The 22431-nt window shown below is 47.7% G+C and overlaps 1 protein-coding gene across 2 annotated transcripts in view; it reads left to right on the top strand.

The window, feature by feature from the left end:
* Positions 1-22431, top strand: part of Megf8 (multiple EGF like domains 8) — a 57923-nt gene that overhangs the window by 26720 nt on the left and 8772 nt on the right. Inside the window, exons 24-37 of one of the 2 annotated variants that reach the window (XM_052760855.1) lie at positions 1843-2090; positions 2171-2281; positions 2419-2537; positions 2862-3069; positions 3756-3936; positions 4431-4594; positions 5156-5300; positions 15054-15285; positions 16327-16450; positions 16559-16775; positions 16978-17192; positions 21243-21450; positions 21614-21773; positions 22112-22304. In XM_052760855.1, coding sequence (XP_052616815.1) covers positions 1843-2090; positions 2171-2281; positions 2419-2537; positions 2862-3069; positions 3756-3936; positions 4431-4594; positions 5156-5300; positions 15054-15285; positions 16327-16450; positions 16559-16775; positions 16978-17192; positions 21243-21450; positions 21614-21773; positions 22112-22304 — 2525 coding nt within the window. The remainder of the gene's footprint in view (positions 1-1842; positions 2091-2170; positions 2282-2418; positions 2538-2861; positions 3070-3755; positions 3937-4430; positions 4595-5155; positions 5301-15053; positions 15286-16326; positions 16451-16558; positions 16776-16977; positions 17193-21242; positions 21451-21613; positions 21774-22111; positions 22305-22431) is intronic. The other variant, XM_052760856.1, reaches the window with a different exon arrangement.

A 22431-nucleotide genomic window follows, 5' to 3' on the forward strand; every position in this document is an offset into this window, starting at 1 on the left:
GTTTTGTCCCTTGGGGGACATTTGGCAATGCCTGGAGACATTTTGTGTGACAATGAGGAATACTTCTGTCATCTGGTAGACACAGAGATGCGGCTGTTCATAGTGTAATACATAGGAGTACTCACACCAAAGAATTGACCAACCCTCAGCATCCACCTGGCTGAGAGGATGAGAAACTTAGGAGAGGGAGTGCCAAGGAAGAGCTGGCTTCCTGGGGTGCTTTAAGCAAGCTTTTAGGAAATGCAGAGCAGTTGAGGCTGGAGACAAATGGTGAGTTGGAGGCAAATGGGTGAATTGGAGCCATTTTGCTGTAGCATGTGTGAAACCCCAGGCCATGAGGGAGCCGCTAAAACTGAGGGGGCTCTCACACTGAGCTGGCCTGAGTCAGATGTGGGTACAGTGATGAGCCCAAGGGTACATGTGCTACCCTCATGGACTGGGAAGGGGACAGACTGCCTCTTTCACTGAGGCAGTGGGAAGGAGTGGACCCTATTGTGTCTTGGGAGGTGGGGCCAGGTGAAATGTCTTTAAAGAGGGGAATTCGGCTAGAAGCGAGGTCAGAGGCATGGGAGGGCAGCTTCTCCAGGCGGAAGAGTAGCAGGCGCCAGGCCCTGAGAGCAGGCTGGAAGGCCAGTACTGGGGTGTATGGGATGGCAAAAGTGAGAGATCTTGAGTTCAGAGGAGTCTTTAGGGCCCTATGGGTACCAGAAAGGGAGTTTCTTTTTATTTGAAAACTCTTTGCAGTCCTATTTCCTCAACTTCCCTCGTAATGGAGTTGTTACAGGGGTAAGCCACTGTGGCTTCGCTCATTCCATTCCTTCCTTATTTGAGCCAGGGTCTCATAGCCTAGATCAGCCTCAAACTGACAGTGTAGTTGAGGATGACCTTGGACTCCTGATCCTCCTGCCTGCATCTTCCCAGTGCTGGGATAATAGGCGTGTACCCCCATGCCAGGCTTTATGTAGTGCTGAGGACTGAACCCAGGGCTTTGTCCGTGCAGCCAAGCATTCTGCAAAAACTGTGCTAGTTACATCCTAGCAACTGCAGAATGGCCTTGAACTCCTGACCCTCCAGCCTTCTCTCCTGGGTGCTGGGACTGCAGGTGCGTACCACCACAGTACTCTTTCTCAGGAGAGCGGCTCTTGCAGAAGCATGCTGTGAGTTTTGGAAGGCTTGCAGTTGCCCACGGAAGGGTCAGATTCATGCCTGTAAAGATCACAAGGGCAGCCAGGAGACAGTGGGCGACGGCGCTGGTGTTCAGTGAGGCGGGACACTGGTTTGATGGCAGCCCGGAACAGCAGGCAGTGGCTGAAGAGAAGGATCTAGGCATGTGCTCAGTACATAGAGCTAGAGCCCTAGCCTAAGAGTTAGGTTGAAAATGGCTGGAATTTAGAGCCAGGTGTGGTGGCACATTCCTGTAACCTAGCACGTGGGAGGAAGAGGCCAGAGGATCAGGAGTTCAAGGTCATCCTCAGCTACATAGTTCAAGGCCAGCCTGAACTAGGAGACCTTGTTTGAAAAAACAAAACAAAACAAAACATCCCCACTGAAAACTAAAGTGTGTTGTTGGACGGTGGTGGTGTACGCTTTAATCCCAGCACCCGGCAGACAGAGGCAGGTGGATCTCTGTGAGTTCTAGACCAGCCTGGTGTACAGCCAGGGCTACACAAAGAAATCCTGTCTTTAAAAAAATAAACAAAAACCTAAAGTGAGTGGAACCTGATAGACTGGGTAAAGGAGGCTGTGCTGTAATGGCTGGTTTCCCTGGTGGTTCCTGTCCACCAGCATAGGAACGGTGCCTAGAGGGGGCCTCCAGCCAGCCCTCTACCTCTTTCCCCACAGGGTTACTTGTGCTGCATTGGGAGGCCAATGGCTCCTCGTCCTGGGGATTCAATGCTTCTGTGGGCTCTGCCCGATGTGGATCAGGGGGTCCTGGCAGCTGCCCCGTCCCTCAGGAATGTGTGCCCCAGGATGGGGCTGCAGGTGCTGGGCTCTGCCGCTGTCCTCAGGGCTGGGCTGGCCCTCACTGCCGCATGGCTCTGTGTCCTGAGAACTGCAATGCCCACAATGGGGCAGGAGTTTGTAACCAGGTACAGGTGGGACAGGATCTGCCAGCTGGGATAGGGATGGTATTCGGGGCTCCTCTGAGCTTCTTTCTGCTGTTCCCTAGAGCCTAGGTGTATGCATCTGTGCTGAGGGCTTTGGGGGCCCAGACTGTGCCACAAAGCTGGATGGCGGACAGTTGGTCTGGGAGACACTCATGGACAGCCGCCTCTCAGCTGTGAGTTAGAGTGACAGCTTTGTCCTGTGGCTCAATCTTCCACCTCCACTCTTGAGACTACCCGTAAACCCTCCACCTAGGCCTGACACTTTGTCATGACCTTGGCCTGACCTCTAGCATCCTCATTCCCACTTCAGGACACTGCTAGCCGCTTCTTACACCGCCTGGGACACACTATGGTAGAGGGACCTGATGCCACCTTGTGGATGTTTGGGGGCCTGGGCCTGCCACAGGGCCTACTGGGAAACCTGTACAGGTAAGGACTGCTCTAGGGGTATGGGATACTTGTACAAGAAAGCTTACTTTAGGGACTGCTGAGATAGCTACTACCTGGCTCACCCTAGGTATTGCAGAAAAGCCTCTTGGGTAAGGGACACCCCAAAGGTGGTTGGGACACTTGTTATAGGAAGCTCACCTGTCTGTGGGCACCAGGAGGACTGTTTGGGAGTGTTAACCTTCCTTGCCCCAGAGAATGTTAAGATGATTGTCATAGGGAAATCAACCCAAGGGTTGCTAGGACATCTTTAAGGATGTGGGAACCACTGCTTAGTAAGACTGATATTTTGCATCTTGGCTCCAGGTATTCAGTCAGTGAGCGCAGGTGGACACAGATGCTGGCAGGAGCTGAGGATGGGGGCCCAGGCCCATCACCCCGCTCCTTCCATGCAGCTGCCTATGTGCCTGCTGGCCGTGGTGCCATGTACCTGCTTGGGGGCCTCACAGCTGGGGGCATCACCCGTGACTTCTGGGTCCTTAACCTCACTACCCTGCAGTGGAGACAGGAGAAGGTGAGCCTCTGTCTCCACCCTAGCCCTGTCCTCACAACAGGTCCAACAGATGGCCATGGCAATTCCTTTGAGTTTATCACCAGAGGTATCTGTCCTCAGAGTTCCTACAGAAGTGTGGGAATAGGGGCCTGGAGTGTATCTTAGTGATAGAACACCTGCCTAGAATGTACCAGTGAGGACTGGGAGTGTGGCTTAGTGGTAGAGCCCCTGCTCAGAATTCCCCAGTGAGGGGCTAGGGGTATGGGTCAGTGGTAGAGCCCCTGCCTAGAATCCCCCAGTGAGGGGCTGGGGGTGTGGCTCAGTTATAGAGCACTTGTTTAGCGTATACCAGGTCATGGGGTCAATCCCCAGCACCACAGTAGGGGAGGGAGTTGTAAAATTGAATTTTACTGGCAACCTAAATTATATATTTGTAGTTACAAGCTGGTCCTTGAACAAGGGCCTGTGACACTCCAGTTGACCTAAATGGGATGCAGTTCTGTCCAACAACAGAACAAAGGAATAAGGACTTCTCATTGTGCCTAGAGAAGTGGGTGTGGAGTAGGCAGAACCTACCTGGGCCCTGGCAGGCCAGAGTCTACGCAGCCCTGTGGAACTCTACTCCTTAGTTGGGGCTGATCTTACTTCTCTCCATAAAGTGAGTCTTCCTCTACCCCTTTGGGTGACACTAGCTCTCTGTCTTACAGGCCCCTCAGAACATGGAGTTGCCAGCAGTTGCTGGCCACACCCTCACTGCCCGTGGAGGCCTGTCTTTGCTCTTGGTGGGTGGCTACTCTCCAGAAAATGGCTTCAATCAGCGGTTGTTGGAGTACCAGCTGGCAACCGGCACCTGGGTGTCTGGAGCCCAGAGCGGGACACCTCCGACAGGTGGGCTGCAGTGGAAGCTGTCTGGACTCTGCTTGCGCTTCCAGTCCACTCCACGGTCTGGTCACTGCCACTGAACTAAAAAAAAAAAAAAAAAAAAATCTCCTTGTTGTCTTCTGACTCCAGCTGGCTTTCCAGGGAGGCGTCTCTGGCATGTCCAGTTTCTCTGCTTACCTCCCTTAGTGTTGCTGCCGTCTCCTTCCAGGTCCTGATATCTCCACCTCTCTTCCGCCCCTCCTCCCCTCCATGTCTCTCTGTCAGACATTCTGCCTCCACCCCTCCTCCTACCCTGTCACATCTCCCCAACCGTTGGCTGTCCTTTCTGGGCTTGTCTCCTAGACCCGAAGGAGAGGGGAGGAATGAAGGGCTCCCCAAGTCTGGCCACAGGGCCGGCCATTCAGGAGGGGATGTAGTCACTAAGACGATCCCAGGAAGTCAGGGGACAGCATGGCTGCCAGCCCTTCCCTGCCATCTCTGTGGTCTTTCTGCCCCTCCAGGTCTCTATGGTCATTCTGCAGTCTACCACGAGGCCACCGACTCCCTCTATGTGTTTGGGGGTTTCCGCTTCCATGTGGAACTGGCAGCGTCTTCTCCGGAACTCTACTCTCTGCATTGTCCTGACCGCACCTGGAGCTTGCTTGCACCTTCTCAGGGGGCGAAGGTTAGGACAGCTGGCTATCACCACAGAAGGGAGGTTCCCCAAGCACTGGCTGCCCCTACCCAGATTCCTGCCTCCTGTCCCTTCCTTTCAGTCCCCTGTGCTAAACTACGATAACGGCAATGGCTTCTTTTTCCATCCCTGGTTTGGAGGAAAGAATCCTTGGCCAGGAAATCAGAGGCATGGTTTCTGTGCCAGCACACCCTGACAGATCCCCTCCCCTTCTCGAGCCCACCATCTATGGCTACCTGTAACCCTTGCCTTATAAGGTTAAGGAGACAGGTATGGGAAGGACAGTTAGATGTGATGTACACACACCCCTAAGCCCCTCTGGGGAAGAAGGCCACAGAAGAGATCAAGTTTATAGGGGATAGAGTAGGTTGTGGGGCCCAGGGGATGGTTCTGTGGGCTGCTCTGCAGGACCCAAGAGTTTTCCTTCAGAAAAAGGTGAAGATGGGATAAGCTGGCTGAGGTGGGGTGGGGGATGGTTTTATGGGTGGCAGGTGGGTTGGGAAGGAACATGTGGAACCAAGGGTAGACCTCCCTACGTGTGTCTCCCAACAGCCCCGTCCCCGGCTTTTCCATGCTTCAGCTCTGCTAGGAGACACCATGGTGGTCCTTGGGGGGCGCTCGGACCCTGATGAATTCAGCAGTGATGTTCTGCTCTACCAGGTCAACTGCAACACCTGGCTCCTGCCCGACCTCACACGTGAGTCCCTGTTGCTATACCCAGGGGAGACAGCCATGTGGAGCCTTGTCCACGGTCTGGGGATCCTGACCCTCTTTAGAAGTCACTTGGGCCTCTGGTGATCCATCAGCAAATTCCTTTCCCTTCCATATATCTAGAGACCACGGAGTTACTGTCTTTTTCCTTTCAACAATTTTTTTTTAGATTTTATTTACTTTATTTGTGTATGTGGGGGTTTATATGCACATATATGGTAGTTAGAGATCAGCTTGAAGGAGTTGGTTCTGTCCTTCTGCATGTGGGTCCAGGGAATTGAACTCAGGCCATCAGGCCTTTACCTACTGAGCCATCTCATGGACCCTTTCTTTTTTTCTTAGAATGGTTTATTTTTGTCTACATACTGTTTTATTATTTGACATACAGTCTCACTATGTCAGTTTGGCTGGCCTGGACTCACTCTGTAGGCCAGCCTGGCCTTGAACTCACAGAAATCCACCTGCCTCTGAATCCTGAGTGCTGGGATTAAAGGCCTGTGCCACCACAGAAATACTTTATTTATTTATTTATCTATTATCAGCTTGATACAGTATAAATTCTTATCCTAATTGTGAAATGTTTCATTGAGGCTTGCCCAGTAATTGAGTAAAACCAAAACTTATTATAAGCCACAGTCATCCTAGGGTCCCCCCTGCTATATAGCCTCCCTGGTTCTGTGGGTTGCAGCCTGATTGTTCTTCACTTTATGTCTAGAATCCACTTATAAGTGAGTGCATACCATGTTTGTCCTTCTGGGTTTGGGTTACCTCACTCAGGATGATATTTTCTAGTTCCATCTATTTGCCTGCAAAGTTCATGATGTCATTGTTTTTCTCTGCTGAGTAGTACTCCATTGTGTATATGTACCACATTTTCTTAATCCATTCTTCAATTGATGGGCATCTAGGTTGTTTCCAGGTTCTGGCTATTACAAATAGTGCTGCTATGAACATAGTTGAGTATGTATCTTTGTGGTATGACAGAGCATTCCTTGGGTATATGCCCAAGAGTGGTATGGCTGGGTCTTGAGGTAGATCATTTCTCAATTTTCTGAGAATTCGCCATACTGATTTCCACAGTGGTTGTACAAGTTTGCATTCCCGCCAACAATGGAGGGAATTCCCTTTGCTCTGCATCCTCTCCAACATAGACTGTCATTAGTGTTTTGATCATAGCCATTCTGACAGGTGTAAGGTGGTATCTCAGAGTAGTTTTGATTTGTATTTCTCTGATGATTAAGGATATTGAGCATTTCTTTAAATATCTTTCAGCCATTTGTGATTCTTCTTTTGAGAATTCTCTGTTTAGCTCTTCAGCCCATTTTTTAATTGGATTGTTCAATATTTTGATGTCTAGTTTCTTTAATTCTTTATATACTTTGGAGATCAGTCCTCTGTCAGAGGTCCCATTTATTAATTGTTTCAGTGTCTGTGCTGCTGGTGTTATATTTAGGAAGTGATCTCCTGTGCCAATGCGTTCAAGAGTACTTCCTACTTTCTCTTCTATTAAGTTTAGTGTAACTGGATTTATGTTGAGGTCTTTGATCCAATTGGATTTGAGTTTTGTGCATGGTGACAGATATGAATCTATTTGTAATCTTTTACATATTGACATCCAGTTATGCCAGCACCATTTGTTGAAGATACTTTCTTTTTTCCATTGTATAGTTTTGGCTTCTTTGTCAAAAATCAGGTGTTCATATGTGCATGGATTAATGTCAGGGTCTTCAATTGGACTCCATTGGTCTGTATGTCAGTTTTTATACCAGTACCAAGCTGTTTTTATTACTATAGCTCTATAGTAGAGTTTGAGGTCAGGGATGGTGATGCCTCCAAGGGTTGCTTTATCGTATAGGATTCTTTTAGCTATCCTGAGTCTTTTGTTTTTCCATATGAAGTTGAGTATTTTTCTTTCCAAGTCTGTGAAGAATTGTGTTGGGATTTTGATGGGGATTGCATCGCATCTGTAGATTGCTTTTGGTAAGATTGCCATTTTTACTATGTTAATCCTACCTATCCATGAGCATGGGAGATCCTTCCATTTTCTGATATCTTCTTCAATTTCTTTCTTTAGAGATTTAAAGTTGTTATCAAACAGGTCCATCACTTGTTTAGTTAGTGTTATCCCAAGGTGTTTTATATTATCTGTGGCTATTGTAAAGGGTGATGTATCTCTGACTTCTTTCTCAGCCCTTTTATCATTTGTGTATAGGAGGGGTACTGATTTTTTTGAGTTGATCTTGTATCCTGCCACTTTACTGAAGGAGTTTATCAGCTGTAGGAGTTCCCTGGTAGGGTTTTTGGGGTCACTTATGTATACTATCATAGCATCTGCAATAGTGAAAGTTTGACTTATTCTATTCCAATTTGTATCCCCTTAATCTCCTCATGTTGTCTTATTGCTCTAGCTAGGACTTCAAGTACTATATTGAATAAATATGGGGAGAGTGGACAGCCAATCCTTGTTCCTGATTTTAGTGGAATCGCTTTGAGTTTCTTTCCATTTAATTTGATGTTGGCTGTTGGCTTGCTGTAAATTGCCTTTATTATGTTTAGGAATGTTCCTTGTATTCCTGATCGCTCCAAGACCTTTATCATGAAGGGGTGTTGGATTTTGTCAAAGGCTTTTTCAGCATCTAATGAGATGATCATGTGGTTTTTTTCTTTCAGTTTGTTTATATGGTGTATTACATTGACAGATTTTCGTATGTTGAACCATCCTTGCATCCCTAGGATGAAACCTACTTGGTCATGGTGGATAATTTTTTTGATGTGTTCTTGGACTCGGTTTGCCAATATTTTGTTGAGTATTTTTGCATCAATGTTCATGAGGGAGATTGGTCTGTAATTCTCTTTCTTTGTTGCATCTTTGTGTGGTTTGGATATCAGGGTAACTGTAGCCTCATAAAAAGAGTTTGGTAATGTTCCTTCTGTTTCTATTGTGTGGAACAATTTGAAGAGTATTGGAATTAGTTCTTCTTTGAAAATCTGGTAGAATTCTGCACTGAAACCATCTGGTCCTGGGCTTTTTTTTTTGGTTGGGAGACTTTTGATGACTGTTTCTATTTCTTTAGGGGTTAATGGTCTATTTAAATAGTTTATCTAGTCTTGATTTAACTTTGGTATGGGGTATATATCCAGAAAATTGTCCATTTCTTCTGGATTTTCCAATTTTGTGGATCCAGGTTTTCGAAGTATGACCTGATGATTCTGTGGATTTCCTCGTTGTCTGTTGTTATGTTTCCCTTTTCATTTCTGATTTTGTTAATTTGGGTGTTCTCTCTTTGCCTTTTGGTTAATTTGGATAGGGGTTTATCTATCTTGTTGATTTTTTCGAAAAACCAACTCTTTGTTTCATTGGTTCTTTGTATTGTTTTCTTGGTTTCTATTTTATTGATTTCAGCCCTCAATTTGATTATTTCCTGGCATCTATTTCTCCTGGGTGAGTTTGTTTCTTTTTGTTCTAGAGCTTTCAGTTGTGCTGTTAAGTCATTGGTATGAGATTTCTCCATTTTTTTTTAAATTTAATTTTATTTTTTTAATTTTATAATTTGATTTAATTTTACATATCAGCCATGTATTCCTCTGTCCTCCCTCCTCCTGCACCCCCCCCCCCCAGCCACCTCCCATTCCCATCTCCTCCAGGGCAAGGACTCCCCTGGGGATTCAGATCAACCTGGTAGATTAAGTCCAGGCAGGTCCAGTCCCCTCCTCCCAGGCTGAGCAAAGTGTCCCTGCATAGGTCCCAGGTTCTAAACAGCCAGCTCATGCACTAAGGACAGGTTCCGGTCCCACTGCTTGGGTGCCTCCCAAACAGTTCAAGCTAATCAGCTGTCTCACTTATCCAGAGGGCCTGATCCAGTTGGGGGCTCCTCAGCTATTGGTTCATAGTTCATGTGTTTCCACTAGTTTGGCTATTTGTCCCTGCGCTTTTTCCAATCTTGGTCTCAACAATTCTCGCTCATATAATCCCTCCTCTTTCTTGCCGATTTGATTCCTGGAGCTCTGCCTGGGGCCTGGCCGTGGATCTCTGCATCTGCTTCCATCAGTCATTGGATGAGATTTCTAGCACAACAGTTAGGGTGTTTGGCCATCCTATCACCAGAATAAGTCAAGGGTCGAGGGAAAGAGAGCTTAGGTGAGCGTGAGATCCTAGCTGGATAAAGAACAGAGAGGGAGAACAAGGAAAAAGAGACCATGATAAATGAAGACCCCATGGGAATTGGAAGAAGCAAAGTGCTAGAGAGGTCCCCAGAAATCCATAAAGATACCTCCACAATAGACTACTGACAATGGTCGAGAGAAAGCCCAAACTGTGTGCATTTAGAACTATGAATTTTCCTCTTAGCACTGCTTTTCAGCACTGCTTTCATAGTGTCCCATCAGTTTGGGTATGTTGTACTTTCATTTTCATTGAATTCTAGGAAATCTTTAATTTCTTTCTTTATTTCTTCCTTGACCCCATTGATGTTTCAGGTGGGCATTATTCAGTTTCCATGAGACTGTAGGCTTTCTATAATTTTTGTTGTTGTTGAAATCTAACTTTAAGGCATGGTGGTCCGGTAAGATTCAGGAGGTTATTCCAATTTTTTTGTATCTGTTGAGATTTGTTTTGTGACCAAGCATGTGGTCAATTTTTGAGAAGGTTCCATGGGGTGCTGAGAAGAAGTTATATTCTTTTGTGTTAGGATGGAATGTTCTGTAGATATCTATTAAGTCCATTTGAGTCATAACATCTGTTAGGTCCTTTATTTCTTTGTTAAGTTTCAGTCTGGTAGATCTGTCTTTTGATGAGAGTGGTGTGTTGAAATCTCCCACTACTAATGTGTGGGGTTTGATGTGCGATTTAAGCTTTAGTAATGTTTCTTTTATGAATGTGGGTGCCTTTGTATTTGGGGCATGAATGTTCAGAATCAAGACTTCATCTTGGTGGATTTTTTCCTGTGATAAATATGTAATGTCCATCCTGATCTCTTTCGACTGATTTTAGTTTGAAGTCTATTTTATTAGATATTAGGATAGCTACACCAGCTTGTTTCTTAGGTCCATATGCTTGGAAAGCCTTTTCCCAGCTCTTTACTCTGAGGTAGTGTCTGTCTTTGAAGTTAAGATAAGTTTCTTGTATGCAGCAGAAGGATGGATCCTGTTTTCTTATCCATTCTGTTAGTCTGTGTCTTTTTATAGGTGAGTTGAGACCATTGATATTGATGGATATTAATGACCAGTGATTGTTAATTCCTGTTATTTTTTTTTTGTGGTCGAGTTGTGTTGTGTTTGTTGGTGTGGGATTATCTATTGCCTGAGTTTTCATGGATGTGTTTATCTTCTTTGGGTTGGATTTTTTCCTTCTAGTGCTTTCTGTAGGGCTGGGTTTGTGGTCAGGTATTCATTAAATCTGGTTTTATCATGGAATATTTTGTTTACTCTGCCTATGGTGATTGAGAGTTTTGCTGGGTATAATAGTCTGGGTTGGCATCCGTGGTCTCTTAGTGTCTGCATAACGTTTGTCCAGGACCTTCTGGCTTTAATAGTCTCTATTGAGAAGTCTGGTGTTATTCTGATGGGTCTGCGTTTATATGTTACTTGGTCTTTTTCCTTTGTAGCTCTTAATATTTTTTCTTCCTTCTGTATGTTTAGTGTTTTGATTATTATGTGGCGAGGGGGCTTTTTTTTTTGGATCCAGCCTATTTGGTGGTCTGTAAGCTTCTTGTATCTTCATAGATATTTCTTTCTTTAGGTTAGGAAAGTTTTCTTCTGTGATTTTGTTGAATATATTTTCTGTGCCTTTGAGTTGGTATTCTTCTCCTTCTATCCCTATTATTCTTAGGTTTGGTCTTTTCATGGTGTCCCAAATTTCTTGGACGTTTTGTGTTACGACTTTTTTGTCTTTAGTGTTTTCTTTGACGAATCTATTTTCTCTATTGTGTCTTCAGTGTCAGAGATTCTCTGTTCCATCTCTTGCATTCGGTTGGTTATGCTTGCTTCTCTAGTTCCTGTTCCTTTAGTCAGGATTTCTATTTCCAGCATTCCCTCAGTTTGTGTTTTCTTTATTATCTCAATTTAAATTTTCAAATCTTGAATTGTTTCCTTCATCTGTTTAATTACCTTTTCTTGGCTTTCTTTGATTTCTTCCAACTTTTCGTTTGTTTTTTCTTCCATTTCTTTAAGGGCATTTTTAATTTCCTCTTTAATGGAGTTTTTTATTTCCTCTTTAAGGGCCTCTATCATCTTCTTAAAGTCATTTTTAGGATTGATTTCTTCTGTTTCTTCTGCCTTGGTATGTTCATGTCTTGCAGGTGTAGAATCGCTAGGTTCTGATGTTATCATATAGGTCTTTATGTTGTTGCCTGTATTTTTGCACTGGCGTCTACTCATCTCTTCCTCTGCTCGGAGTAGGCAGTGTCTGTGTCTGGAGGTGCCTCTCTTGTCCTAATTGTTAGTCTTGGTCCACTAGGAGTTCCTGGTTAAATTGGTGGTGTTGTGCTCTGTTTCTTCGGGAGCAGCTTACTCAAGTCAGCGTTAGTGGGTTCTGTCTCAGGGAGCAGTTGTTCCCAGTTGGTGCACCGTGTGCTTATGGTTTCAGTGGTTGTTAGGTTCATAGGGTTTTTTTTTTTTTTTTTTTTTAGTGGGGGAGCAGGGAAAGGTAGCTGTCTGGTCCCTGGCACTCCGATGGTTAGGACTAGGGGCTAGAGACCTGATGTGCCAGTCCGGAGATGGGGGCTTACCTGTTCCCGGTCGGTGTAGTTAGGCCTATGATTCTGGTGATATGGTTCAGTGGTTGGGCGGCGCCTTCTTTTGTGTTCTCAGGTCACGTTTTGCTCATTTGTCAACTCCTCAGCTGATCTTGTTTCTTCAGACTGCAGACTGTAGGATTCTGAATCCTCTCCCGAATGGATCTCAGCTGAGCAGGTTGTTTAGTAGGGTAATCTCACCAACACCTCCAAGTTGTTGGGTTTCGTAGGATCGGCAGCTGGACCCTGGGTTGGCCTCAGACAGAGTGTTCAGATCTCTTCTGGTCGCATCTCATGGAGATGGCTCCTTCCCTGGGTGCCGGGATTAAAGGCGTCCCTGTTCCAAGCTCTTTTTTTTTTTTTTTAAGATTTATTTATTTATTATGTACACAGAGGAGGGTGCCAGATCTCATTACAGATGTTTGTGAGCCACCCTGTAGGTGCTGGGAATTGAACTCAGGAACTCTGGAAGAGCAGTCAGTGCTCTTAACCTCTGAGCCATCTCTCCAGCCCCTGTTCCAAGCTCTTAATCACCTTGTTTTCACTAACTCCTCAGTGGGTAATAGCTCAGTTTTTGGTCTTTATGACGACCACATCTCTGCCACCCGCTCTGCCTGCCTCTCCAGAAATACTTTTTTATTCTGGCTATAAAAGTAATGGTAGTCATTGTACATAATTTATAAAATAGGAAGAAAAACAAAAGGCTCTGTAGCAGCAGCCACTGTTGTAAGTGGAAAGTGTCCTTCCAGGCTTCCTGTTCACGGGTTAGAAATGGGCTTAAAGAGTTGGAAATTGTAGGACTGGAGAGATGGCTCAGCAGTCACAAATGCTTTCTGTGTATTCGTGAAGACTAGAGTTCAGATCTCAGCACCCACATAGTGAGTTGAGTGTCCCACACATGCTTGTAACCCCAGCTCTGAGGCAAGCAGAGACAGCAGGGTCACTGGAGCTTGGTGGCTTCCAGACTAGCTCAGAAAACTCAGGTTCCAAATTCAGGGAAAGACCCTCACACACACACACACACACACACACATTAAATAATCTTTTTAAAAATTGAATTTAATATATAAAAATGTAGAATGTACTATAGAATAAGCTTTACTTTTAAGAAGTTCAAAAGAAACTCCCAAAGTAAACAAACAAGCAAACAAAAACCACAGTGCTATTTATTTACTGACCAGTATATCCTTAATACCCAGACTGCAGTAATTACGTGTTAGTGGAAGAATACAAAAGGGGAGTCTAGATAGTTTAGAACTGGAAAGGAATTTGTATTTTGTAATAAGCAAAATGTTGACAGAGAGAGAAAGAGAAATAGGCATATGACTTGTTTTTTTCAATGCTTCTGAGACACTCAGGCCTTGCACATACAAGAAAATTGCATTACCGCTGGTAGATTTAGGCAAGTGTTCTAGGACTGAGCTATGTCCCACACCCCTCATTTGTGGATTCTAGGCAAGCACTCTATTCCTGAGCCATGCCTCCAGCTCCCAGCCCTGGAATCTCCACAACTGATATTGCTCCTTGTAACCCTGGGCTCATTCTCCTCCTCTGCCTCCCTCTCCCCTGCAGAGCATAGGAATGTACTGTACATCACATACTACTCTCTTCCTACCAACAGACAGGTCCCTGTTCTCCCACATCGTATCTCCTTGGCCTTATAGGTAGGATTCTGGATAAATGCTCCACCACTGAGCCATGCCCCCAGCCCTCACTGAGGAATGTCCAGTGTGAGCGCTATTGCTAAGCCATGACCTCAGACCCCATCTAGCCTTTTCATTGTGTACTGGGATGGCTTGTATTCCTAGGACCTGTGTTCTGTGTGTTTTCTCTTTTTCTTTTCCCTTTCTCTCTCATGCTCTCTAATTCCCTTTTACTCTGAATCAGCCTTCCTAATATTCATTCTGTCTTGGATTTAAAAAAACCCAGATATTAATTTAAATTTATATGACATTTAAACCATTATATGTAATATGAAACTTAAACCATTTAAAAATGGTCAATAGAGCTTTGTGTGTAGCCAAATGGCAGAGTACTTGCTTGGCATGCACAATGTCCTGGCTTCAGTTCCTAGCAAAACATACACATACGCACATGCACATGCACATACACAATCACATACAGATAATTTATTATTATGGTGGCATTTAGAGCTTTTACTGTCACATCGTTTTTAGTGCTGTGTGACCACCATCTCCATCTGGGTCCAGAATCTTTGTCTTGCTCCTCTCCTTTTGCTTCTTCGTTCTGTATAGTGTTCTGGGTAGAACCCATGCCTTGTGCTTGCTAGGCAGCACTGTGCCACTCAGCACTTCCCCAGCCCACTGCTAATCTTGTCTTTTCCTTTTTAAGCTTTCTTGATATTTTATAATACAGGTATGAGTGTTTGTCTGTCTATATGTCTGTGCACCACGTGTGTGCTGGTACCCACAGAGGTCAGAAGGAGGTATCATATCCCCTGGAATTGGACTTACAGATGGTTGTGAGCCACCATGTGGGTGCTGGAAACCTGACCTGGGTCCTCTCCAGGAGCAACAAATGTTCTTTTTTTTTTTTTTTAAGATTTATTTATTTATGTATACAGTGTTCTGCCTGCATGTGTCCCTGAAGGTCGGAAGAGGGCACCAGATCTCATTACAAGTGGTTGTGAGCCACCATGTGGTTGCTGGGAATTGAACTCAGGACCTCTGGAAGAGCAGTCGGTGCTCTTAACCGCTGAGCCATCTCTCCAGCCCGCAACAAATGTTCTTAACCACTGAGTCATCTTTCCAGCCCCCACCTCTGTTCTTGTTCCTCTCTTCATATCGTTTTTCCTTTTTGTCTACCTTTCTGTTCCTCTCTTTGCTGCCTGATTCTCCAGTCCATCTGTCCGTCTCCTCTCTGCCTTTCTCTATCTGCCTCCTGTCACTCTGTCTTCTCCACTTGTCCCTCCTGACCGGTCTTCTGGTGGCTCTCTTCCTTGTGTTTCCTGCTCTCTACCTGTCTCTGAACACCCCATCTTTCTTCAGGTCCAGCCTTTGTGGGATCCCCAATGGAGGAGTCTGTGGCCCATGCAGTTGCAGCAGTGGGTAGCCGCCTGTACATCTCCGGAGGATTTGGGGGAGTGGCCTTGGGCCGCCTGCTGGCATTGACCTTGCCCCCTGACCCCTGCCGTCTACTGCCTTCACCTGAAGCTTGTAACCAGTCTGGGGCCTGCAGCTGGTGCCATGGTGCTTGCCTGTCTGGGGACCAGGCCCACAGGTAACCATAGTGACTGACAGTCCATTGCACAGTACATACTGGTGTTCTCTGAGGGCTTTAGGAGGTGGGCTGGACCTGAGGGAGGTCTTGAAGTTTGACTGTCTGGTTCTGGTTCATACATGGGGAAGTGAGTGATCTTGAGAGGTGGAGGTGGTTGGGACTGCTCCAGTATGAGCCCTGCTTGTACCCTGAGGTCTCCCTTCTGGAGGAGCTGGGTGGGAACTTGGTTCTAAATGATCAGTGTAATTTGGACCAGCAAAGATGGAAGGTGGTGCTGCGCCTAGGGTATTTGCAATATCGTCTGCGTTGGCAGACATTGAGACAGGAAGGGCAAGTGGGATCAGCTCAGAAAAGGCTTCCAGTACCTGCTGAGACCAAGCTCTGACCAACTCTACAGTTTCCTCACCTGCAGTTCAGGAATCCACACACCTCTGGAACCAATAGCTCCTTGGTTAACTCATTGTCCTGCTCTGTTGCTATGATGGAGGCCTGTTTATGGGTTTTGTTTGTCCCATTATAGACAGCAGAGCATGTCACCGTGCATCCTGAGGTATTGTTAATGGATTTGATTATGGGATGCTGGCACACCCACCCGTGAGCCTGTGCGTCATAACAGGAGTACCAGTTGTTTTTTTTTTTTTTTTTTAATCTGAATAATGCTAAAAATCCATGAGCTTCCAAGGAATTATAGACCTGTGCTGTGGATGAGGCAGGGGGATGGAGAGCTTCAGTTCAGAGACATTCCTGGGGTGTCTCTGAGGGACTGAGAGGCAAGAGGAGGTGGCACAGGGAGACCTGACCTCTATCTGTGTGAGAGGAAGGACACTGTTTTGGATAGGGATAGGGAGCAGGGGACAGTTGGTAATGTCTCAGTCCAGTGGCAGGTGGACATCAGCCCATGTATCACCAATGGGTGGGATTGACCAGGATCCTGAGGTATCGCTTGGGACATGGTGTAGGGTGGGGTTCTGCTGGACCATGTTTAAGAGACAAAGCATGAGTCCTAGATGCATGTGAGTGAGCCAGTCTCATGCCCTCTAGGTTGGGCTGTGGGGTGCCTCCTTGCTCCCCAATGCCTCGCTCACCTGAGGAGTGTCGGAGGCTGCGGACCTGCAGTGAGTGCCTGGCCCGCCATCCTCGGACCCTGCAGCCTGGAGATGGAGAGGTGTGTAGTGCGTAGAGGTACTGGTCTCCACTGTGGTTGGTTGGGTAGGAAGAGCTATGTCAGAAGGGATGCTGAGCCCCACAGAGCCCACCGAGCCCATGTCTCCAGCAGGAATCCACTCCCCGCTGTAAGTGGTGTACCAACTGCCCAGAGGGTGCCTGCATCGGGCGCAATGGGTCCTGCACCTCAGAGAATGACTGTCGAATCAACCAGCGAGAGGTCTTCTGGGCTGGGAACTGCTCAGAGGCTGCCTGTGGGGCCGCTGACTGTGAGCAGTGCACACGGGAGGGCAAGTGCATGTGGACACGACAGTTCAAGAGGACAGGTGAGTCTGTAGACATGGTTTCTAAAGGGGGCCTGGACGCCTAGGTCTTGGAGGGAAGCTGGGGTCTGAGGGAGGAAGGCTGGGGACTAGACTCTTGAGTCTAGGAGAGCAGGGCTAAGGCTTCCACCCTTGGGCCTGGGGAAGAAGAATGGCGGGGGCTCCTCGGGGAAGCCTGGTGACTACCCTGTGCCTCCAACACCAGGGGAGACGCGCCGTATCCTGTCAGTGCAGCCCACTTACGACTGGACTTGCTTCAGCCACTCTCTGCTGAATGTGTCTCCTATGCCAGTGGAGTCGTCGCCCCCACTGCCCTGCCCCACCCCCTGTCACCTCCTCCCCAACTGTACCTCCTGCCTGGCCTCCAAGGGCGCAGATGGGGGTTGGCAGCACTGTGTGTGGAGCAGCAGCCTTCAGCAGGTAATGCCCATGTCCTGCTGCCCAACCCTGGTGTCCCCAACTCCAGCCCTTCTGCCCTTTCTCCTTCCTCTTGCCTGCTCTTCATTTCCTCATCTTGCATGCCTCCTGCTATTGTGGTCACAACTCAGTCCCTCTCTGCTCTACTTCAGCCCCTGTGTCCTTCTAGCTCTTATTTAGGGCCCAGTGAGATACTGTCCGAGAGGGCCGGGAGGGCCTAGTTCAAACAGGGTGGACGAGGACCTTGCTTGTCCAGGGGTTGACGATGTGTCTGGTGGAGGTGGATGTACTTGACAGGCGCCGGTGGTTAGGACTTAACTGTCTGCCACATGGTCTGCTCCAGGAAGGTCCAGACTATATCCACCTAGCACAGTTTAGCTGTCCCAGTAGCAGACAAAAACATTTGCTTGGCCTGCCTCAGTGGAAGCAAGTCAGATCCCCCTCTCTTGTCACCTCTCAAGAATTGTCTGATTCCCACTGATGTCTGCTCATCGTGCATACCCTGATGGCACAGGACCCAATGGCAGTGTGACAGCTCAACAAGCCACTGGGAACTGTGATTGGTTCAGCCATCCCCTCACCTTTCACCCATTAGACTACAGTGTGTGTGTGGAGGGGGGCGGGCAGGGATGGGGAGAAACTTCCATTTTAAGAGGTGATATTAGAAAGATTCCAGCAGCTTCCTGCATGTCCCAGCCCATGAGGGCCCAGCACAGAGGACTTCCAGCTTCTGGAGCTAGATGCCTCACCTAGGGATGACATATTGGCTTATTTACCTTCTAATCAAGTTCCAGGCTCTGGGTCTGGGGAGATGGCTCACTCAGTAGAGCAGTCCCCTTTCAAACACAAAGACCTGAGTTTCATCCTCACAGCCCACAATAAAAACGTCCAGGTATGTAGGACTTGCTTGTGATCCCAGTGCTAAGGAGGACCCTGGAACTGTGTGGCTAGTCTAGCCTCCTCATGAATTCCAGGCCAGCGGGAGACTAACTCAGAAACAAGATGGACAGCCACATATGTGCACACACACAAAAGCTCAGCTGGGCCTGGGTTTGGATCTAGCATGGGTGCTGTTATCCACATGAATCCTCTGCAAGAGCAGTATGTGCTCTTAACCTCCTTAGAGCCCAATTATTCTGAAGCAGGAGAATGAAGCTGTAGTGTGGTGATGTGTGCCTTGTAATTCTAGTACTCAGGTGGCTGAGGCAGGAGGGCTGCAGGTTCCAGGTCAGCCTAGGGTATGTAGAGACCCTGTCTGAGGTGTTGGGGAGAACAGAACTTATCCCATGGCTAGGGCACAAAAGTGTTGGGCTCCTTGACTGAGATCTGCTCCCCAGGCTCCCCTCTCAGCCGGCCCAGGTCTCAGTGGGCTTGGAGCTCTGGCCACAGCCATCAGGGTTTCTATTTCAGGATTTCACAATTGCTTTGTTTCTTCCTAAGTGCCCTTGGGCAGCCAGCCCAGATTAATCTCACCCATCTTATATTTCATGTAAGGCCAAACACTAAATAAAATGCTCTTGTACCCCATGGTATATTCCCAAGGGCCCAGACCTCATTCTGTAAGCAGTCTGGGTCCCAACCAGCAAGTGATGGCTTATGAATTGCAGACTGGCTTCTCATCCAAGACAACTCCTCCACCTGCTGGATGAGTTGGAAGTAGCCTGTTTGCCCTGAAGGCAGGCCCAAGCTTGGGGGCTGGAGAGGTACCTGAGTGGTTAAGAATATACTGACAGCACTGGGCTGTGGTGGTGCATGCCTTTAATCCCAGCACTTGGGAGACAGAGGCAGGCGGATCTCTGTGAGTTCAAGGTCATCCTGTTCTACAGAGTGAGTTCTAGGATAGCCAGAGCTATGCAGAGAAACCCTGTCTTGAAGAAATAAATAAATAAAAACTTTAAAAAAAAAAGTCCAGGTGGTGGCGGCTCATGCCTTTAATCCCAGCACTTGGGAGGCAGAGGCAGGCGAATCTCTGTGAGTTCGAGGCCAGCCTGGTCTACAAAGCGTGTTCCAGGAAAGGCGCAAAGCTACACAGAGAAACCCTGTCTCGAAAAACAAACAAACAAAAAAAACCCAAAAACCAACACTAACAAAAGGCTCTGGCTGCTCTTCCAGAGGACCCGGGTTCAGTTCCTAGCATCCACACGGCAGCTCACAGCTGTCTGTAACTCCAGGATCTAGCATTGTCACGCAGACATACATCCAGGCTGTAGCTAGAGTTTTCCTGCCTGGCCCACAGTCAGGACAAATCTCTGACACCCACCAGTCCCACAACCATTCAGACCCAACCAAATAAACACAGAGACTTATATTGGTTACAAACTGTATGGCCGTGGCAGGCTTCTTGCTAACTGTTCTTACAGCTTAAATTAATCCATTTCTATTAATCTATACCTTGCCACTTGGCTTGTGGCTTACCGGTACTTTACATCTTCCTTGTCCTGATGGCAGCTGGCAGTGTCTCCCTCACCCAGCTTCCTGTTCTCTCAATTCTCCTCTCTGTTAGTCCCGCCTATACTTCCTGCCTGGCCACTGACCAATCAGTGATTTATTTATTGACCAATCAGCAACACATTTGACATACAGACCATCCCACAGCACCAGGCAAAACACCAATGCGCATAAAATAAAAATAAACAAGTTCTTGAAAAGAAGCAGCAATAGCAGCTGTGGTTTGTAACCCTGCTGCTCATGACACTCACTCTGTGTCTGTCCACTGCCTTCTTTCATGTGTAGGAGACAAGTGTCTAAGCCAGTAGGGGACAGAGACTCTATCAATGTAATGGGATCTTTGGGACACAGGAGTCTCTTTCTTTTAATCTTTAAAAATTACTTATTTATTTGGTTTTTCAAGGCAGAGTTTCTTTGTGTAGCCCTGGCTGTCCCAGAACTCTGTAGACCAGGCTGGCCTTGAACTCAGAGATCCACTTGCCTCTGCCTTCCAAGTGCTGGGATTAAAGGTGTATGCCACGACCACCCAGCTCATTTATTTCTTTGTTTTATTATATGTGTTTTTTTGTTTGTTTGTTTTTGGTTTTTCGAGACAGGGTTTCTCTGTGTAGTTTTGGTTCCTGTCGTGGAACTCGCTCTGTAGACCAGGCTGGCCTTGAACTCACAGAGATCCGCCTGCCTCTGCCTCCCAAGGGCTGGGACTAAAGGGTGTGTGCCACCGCTGCCCAGCTTATATGGGTTTTTAAAATACTATTATGTGAGGAATTTTTTTTTTTTAGTGCACTAGGCTGGCCTAGAACTTATTCATAACATTTACTTATTTATTCTTTTGGGGAGGGGATGCATGTATGTAGAGGTCAGAGGACAACTTGTAGGAAGGAGTCAGTTCAATTCTTCTACCATCCATATGGGTCTCAGGGGTCAAGCTCACCATCAAGTTTGGCAACAGGTACATTTATCCTCTGAGCCTTCTTGCCTGCCTTGGCCTTGAACTCTATATTTTCCGACTTCAGCCTCCCAAGTACCAGGATTGCTCAGCTCCTTTTGGGACATGGGTAGAAAGTTCAACAGGGCTTCCCAGGGGTTCATCGTAGCCCTAGAAGCTGCCGCTATCTGTGCCTCACTCTCCTTGGGATGTGGCTGATGGCTGGTGGCTACCTCTGTGTGCGCTTGCTCTCTTCCTGCCATTCCTTTCACCCCTATTGACTCGTCAGCTCCTCTGTCCAGTGTTCTCCCAGCCTAGGGCTCTGTGATCTTTCCCATTCCAGACTCCTGACCCCATTTCCATTGTTTTTAAACATAAGGTCTCATGTAGTCTAGGCTGGTCGTGAACTCATTATGTAGCTGAGGATAACCTTGAACTCTTGATCCTCTTGCCTTCACCTCCTGTCTGCTGGGATTGCAGGCATGAGCTTCTGTGCTGGGCTCATCCAATTCCAATCATGATGTCTGGTTAGAAAGGCTTTGAGGGAGCTTATAATGGCCTAGCTTCTGTTCTGAGGTAGCTAGAGCCAGGTAGGGTGGGGCCTGGGAGAAAACGGTACAGTCTGGGAAGTGTATTTAACTCCCTTTGCCGGTCTCTCTCTTCCTCACTTCCCTGGACAGTGTCTGAGCCCCTCCTACCTGCCCTTACGGTGTATGGCTGGAGGCTGTGGGCGGCTGCTTAGGGGGCCAGAGAGCTGCTCCCTGGGCTGTGCTCAGGCTACACAGTGTGCCCTATGCCTGCGACGACCCCACTGTGGCTGGTGTGCCTGGGGGGGCCAGGACGGAGGTGGTCACTGCATGGAAGGCGGCCTCAGTGGTCCCCGAGACGGTGAGAAGGGTTTGGGAGCTGGGCAAGCTGGTCGGCCAGGGGCACAGAGAACAAATGGAGAGTGGTTCTGATTTGGGATTCAGAGGTGGGGTGGGGGGGATGGCCCAGGTGTCTGGGGCAAGTGGTCATGCCCCACGTGAAGCCCTGTGTCCTCTGGGGTCAGGGCTAACATGTGGACATCCTGGGGCATCCTGGGCCTTCCTGTCCTGCCCCCCGGAGGATGAGTGTGCTAACGGGCACCATGACTGCAATGAGACTCAGAACTGCCACGACCAGCCCCACGGCTACGAGTGCAGCTGCAAGACGGGCTACACCATGGACAAGTGAGCCTTAGTTGGGGCATGACAGGAGGAGGGGCCGGGCAGACAGATAGGGAAAGGGTTGTGGGGGCAGTGAGGATGGGATGAGATATGATATGGAAGAAAATGGAGCCCAGGTTTATAGGTGGTGGACCAGATCTATGAGACAAGAGGGCAGTTGCCCAGCCCAGTATGCAGGGGACAAGATGGCTGGAGAAACCAGGAAAGAATGAGTCTCCAGGAGAGGATAGTGAATAGGAGGGCGGGGGTAGGGAAGACTCAGGGTGAACAACCTGTTGAAAGGGTGTGGGGCAGTGGGTGAGGTCTGCGTGCCCTGCCCTGGTCTCTGCTTGCCCCCACAGTGTGACTGGCCTATGCCGCCCTGTGTGTGCCCAGGGCTGTGTGAACGGCTCCTGTGTAGAGCCCGATCACTGCCAATGTCACTTTGGCTTTGTCGGCCGCAACTGCTCTACAGAGTGTCGCTGTAACCGCCATAGTGAGTGTGCAGGCGTAGGGGCACAGGACCACTGCCTGCTGTGCCGGAACCACACCAAGGTATGTGACCTGCCGCTAGCACCTCAGGCCCTGGCCTGGAGACTGAGCCTCTCAGCCTGTGTGTAGAAATGGTTTTTACTGATTTTTAAAGTATATTTTGGTGGTGCTGGGGATGGAACCAGGATGT

Source organism: Peromyscus californicus, unplaced genomic scaffold (genome assembly GCF_007827085.1).
Source record: "Peromyscus californicus insignis strain IS unplaced genomic scaffold, ASM782708v3 Scaffold_4__1_contigs__length_199733344, whole genome shotgun sequence".
Taxonomy (NCBI): Eukaryota; Metazoa; Chordata; class Mammalia; order Rodentia; family Cricetidae; genus Peromyscus; species Peromyscus californicus.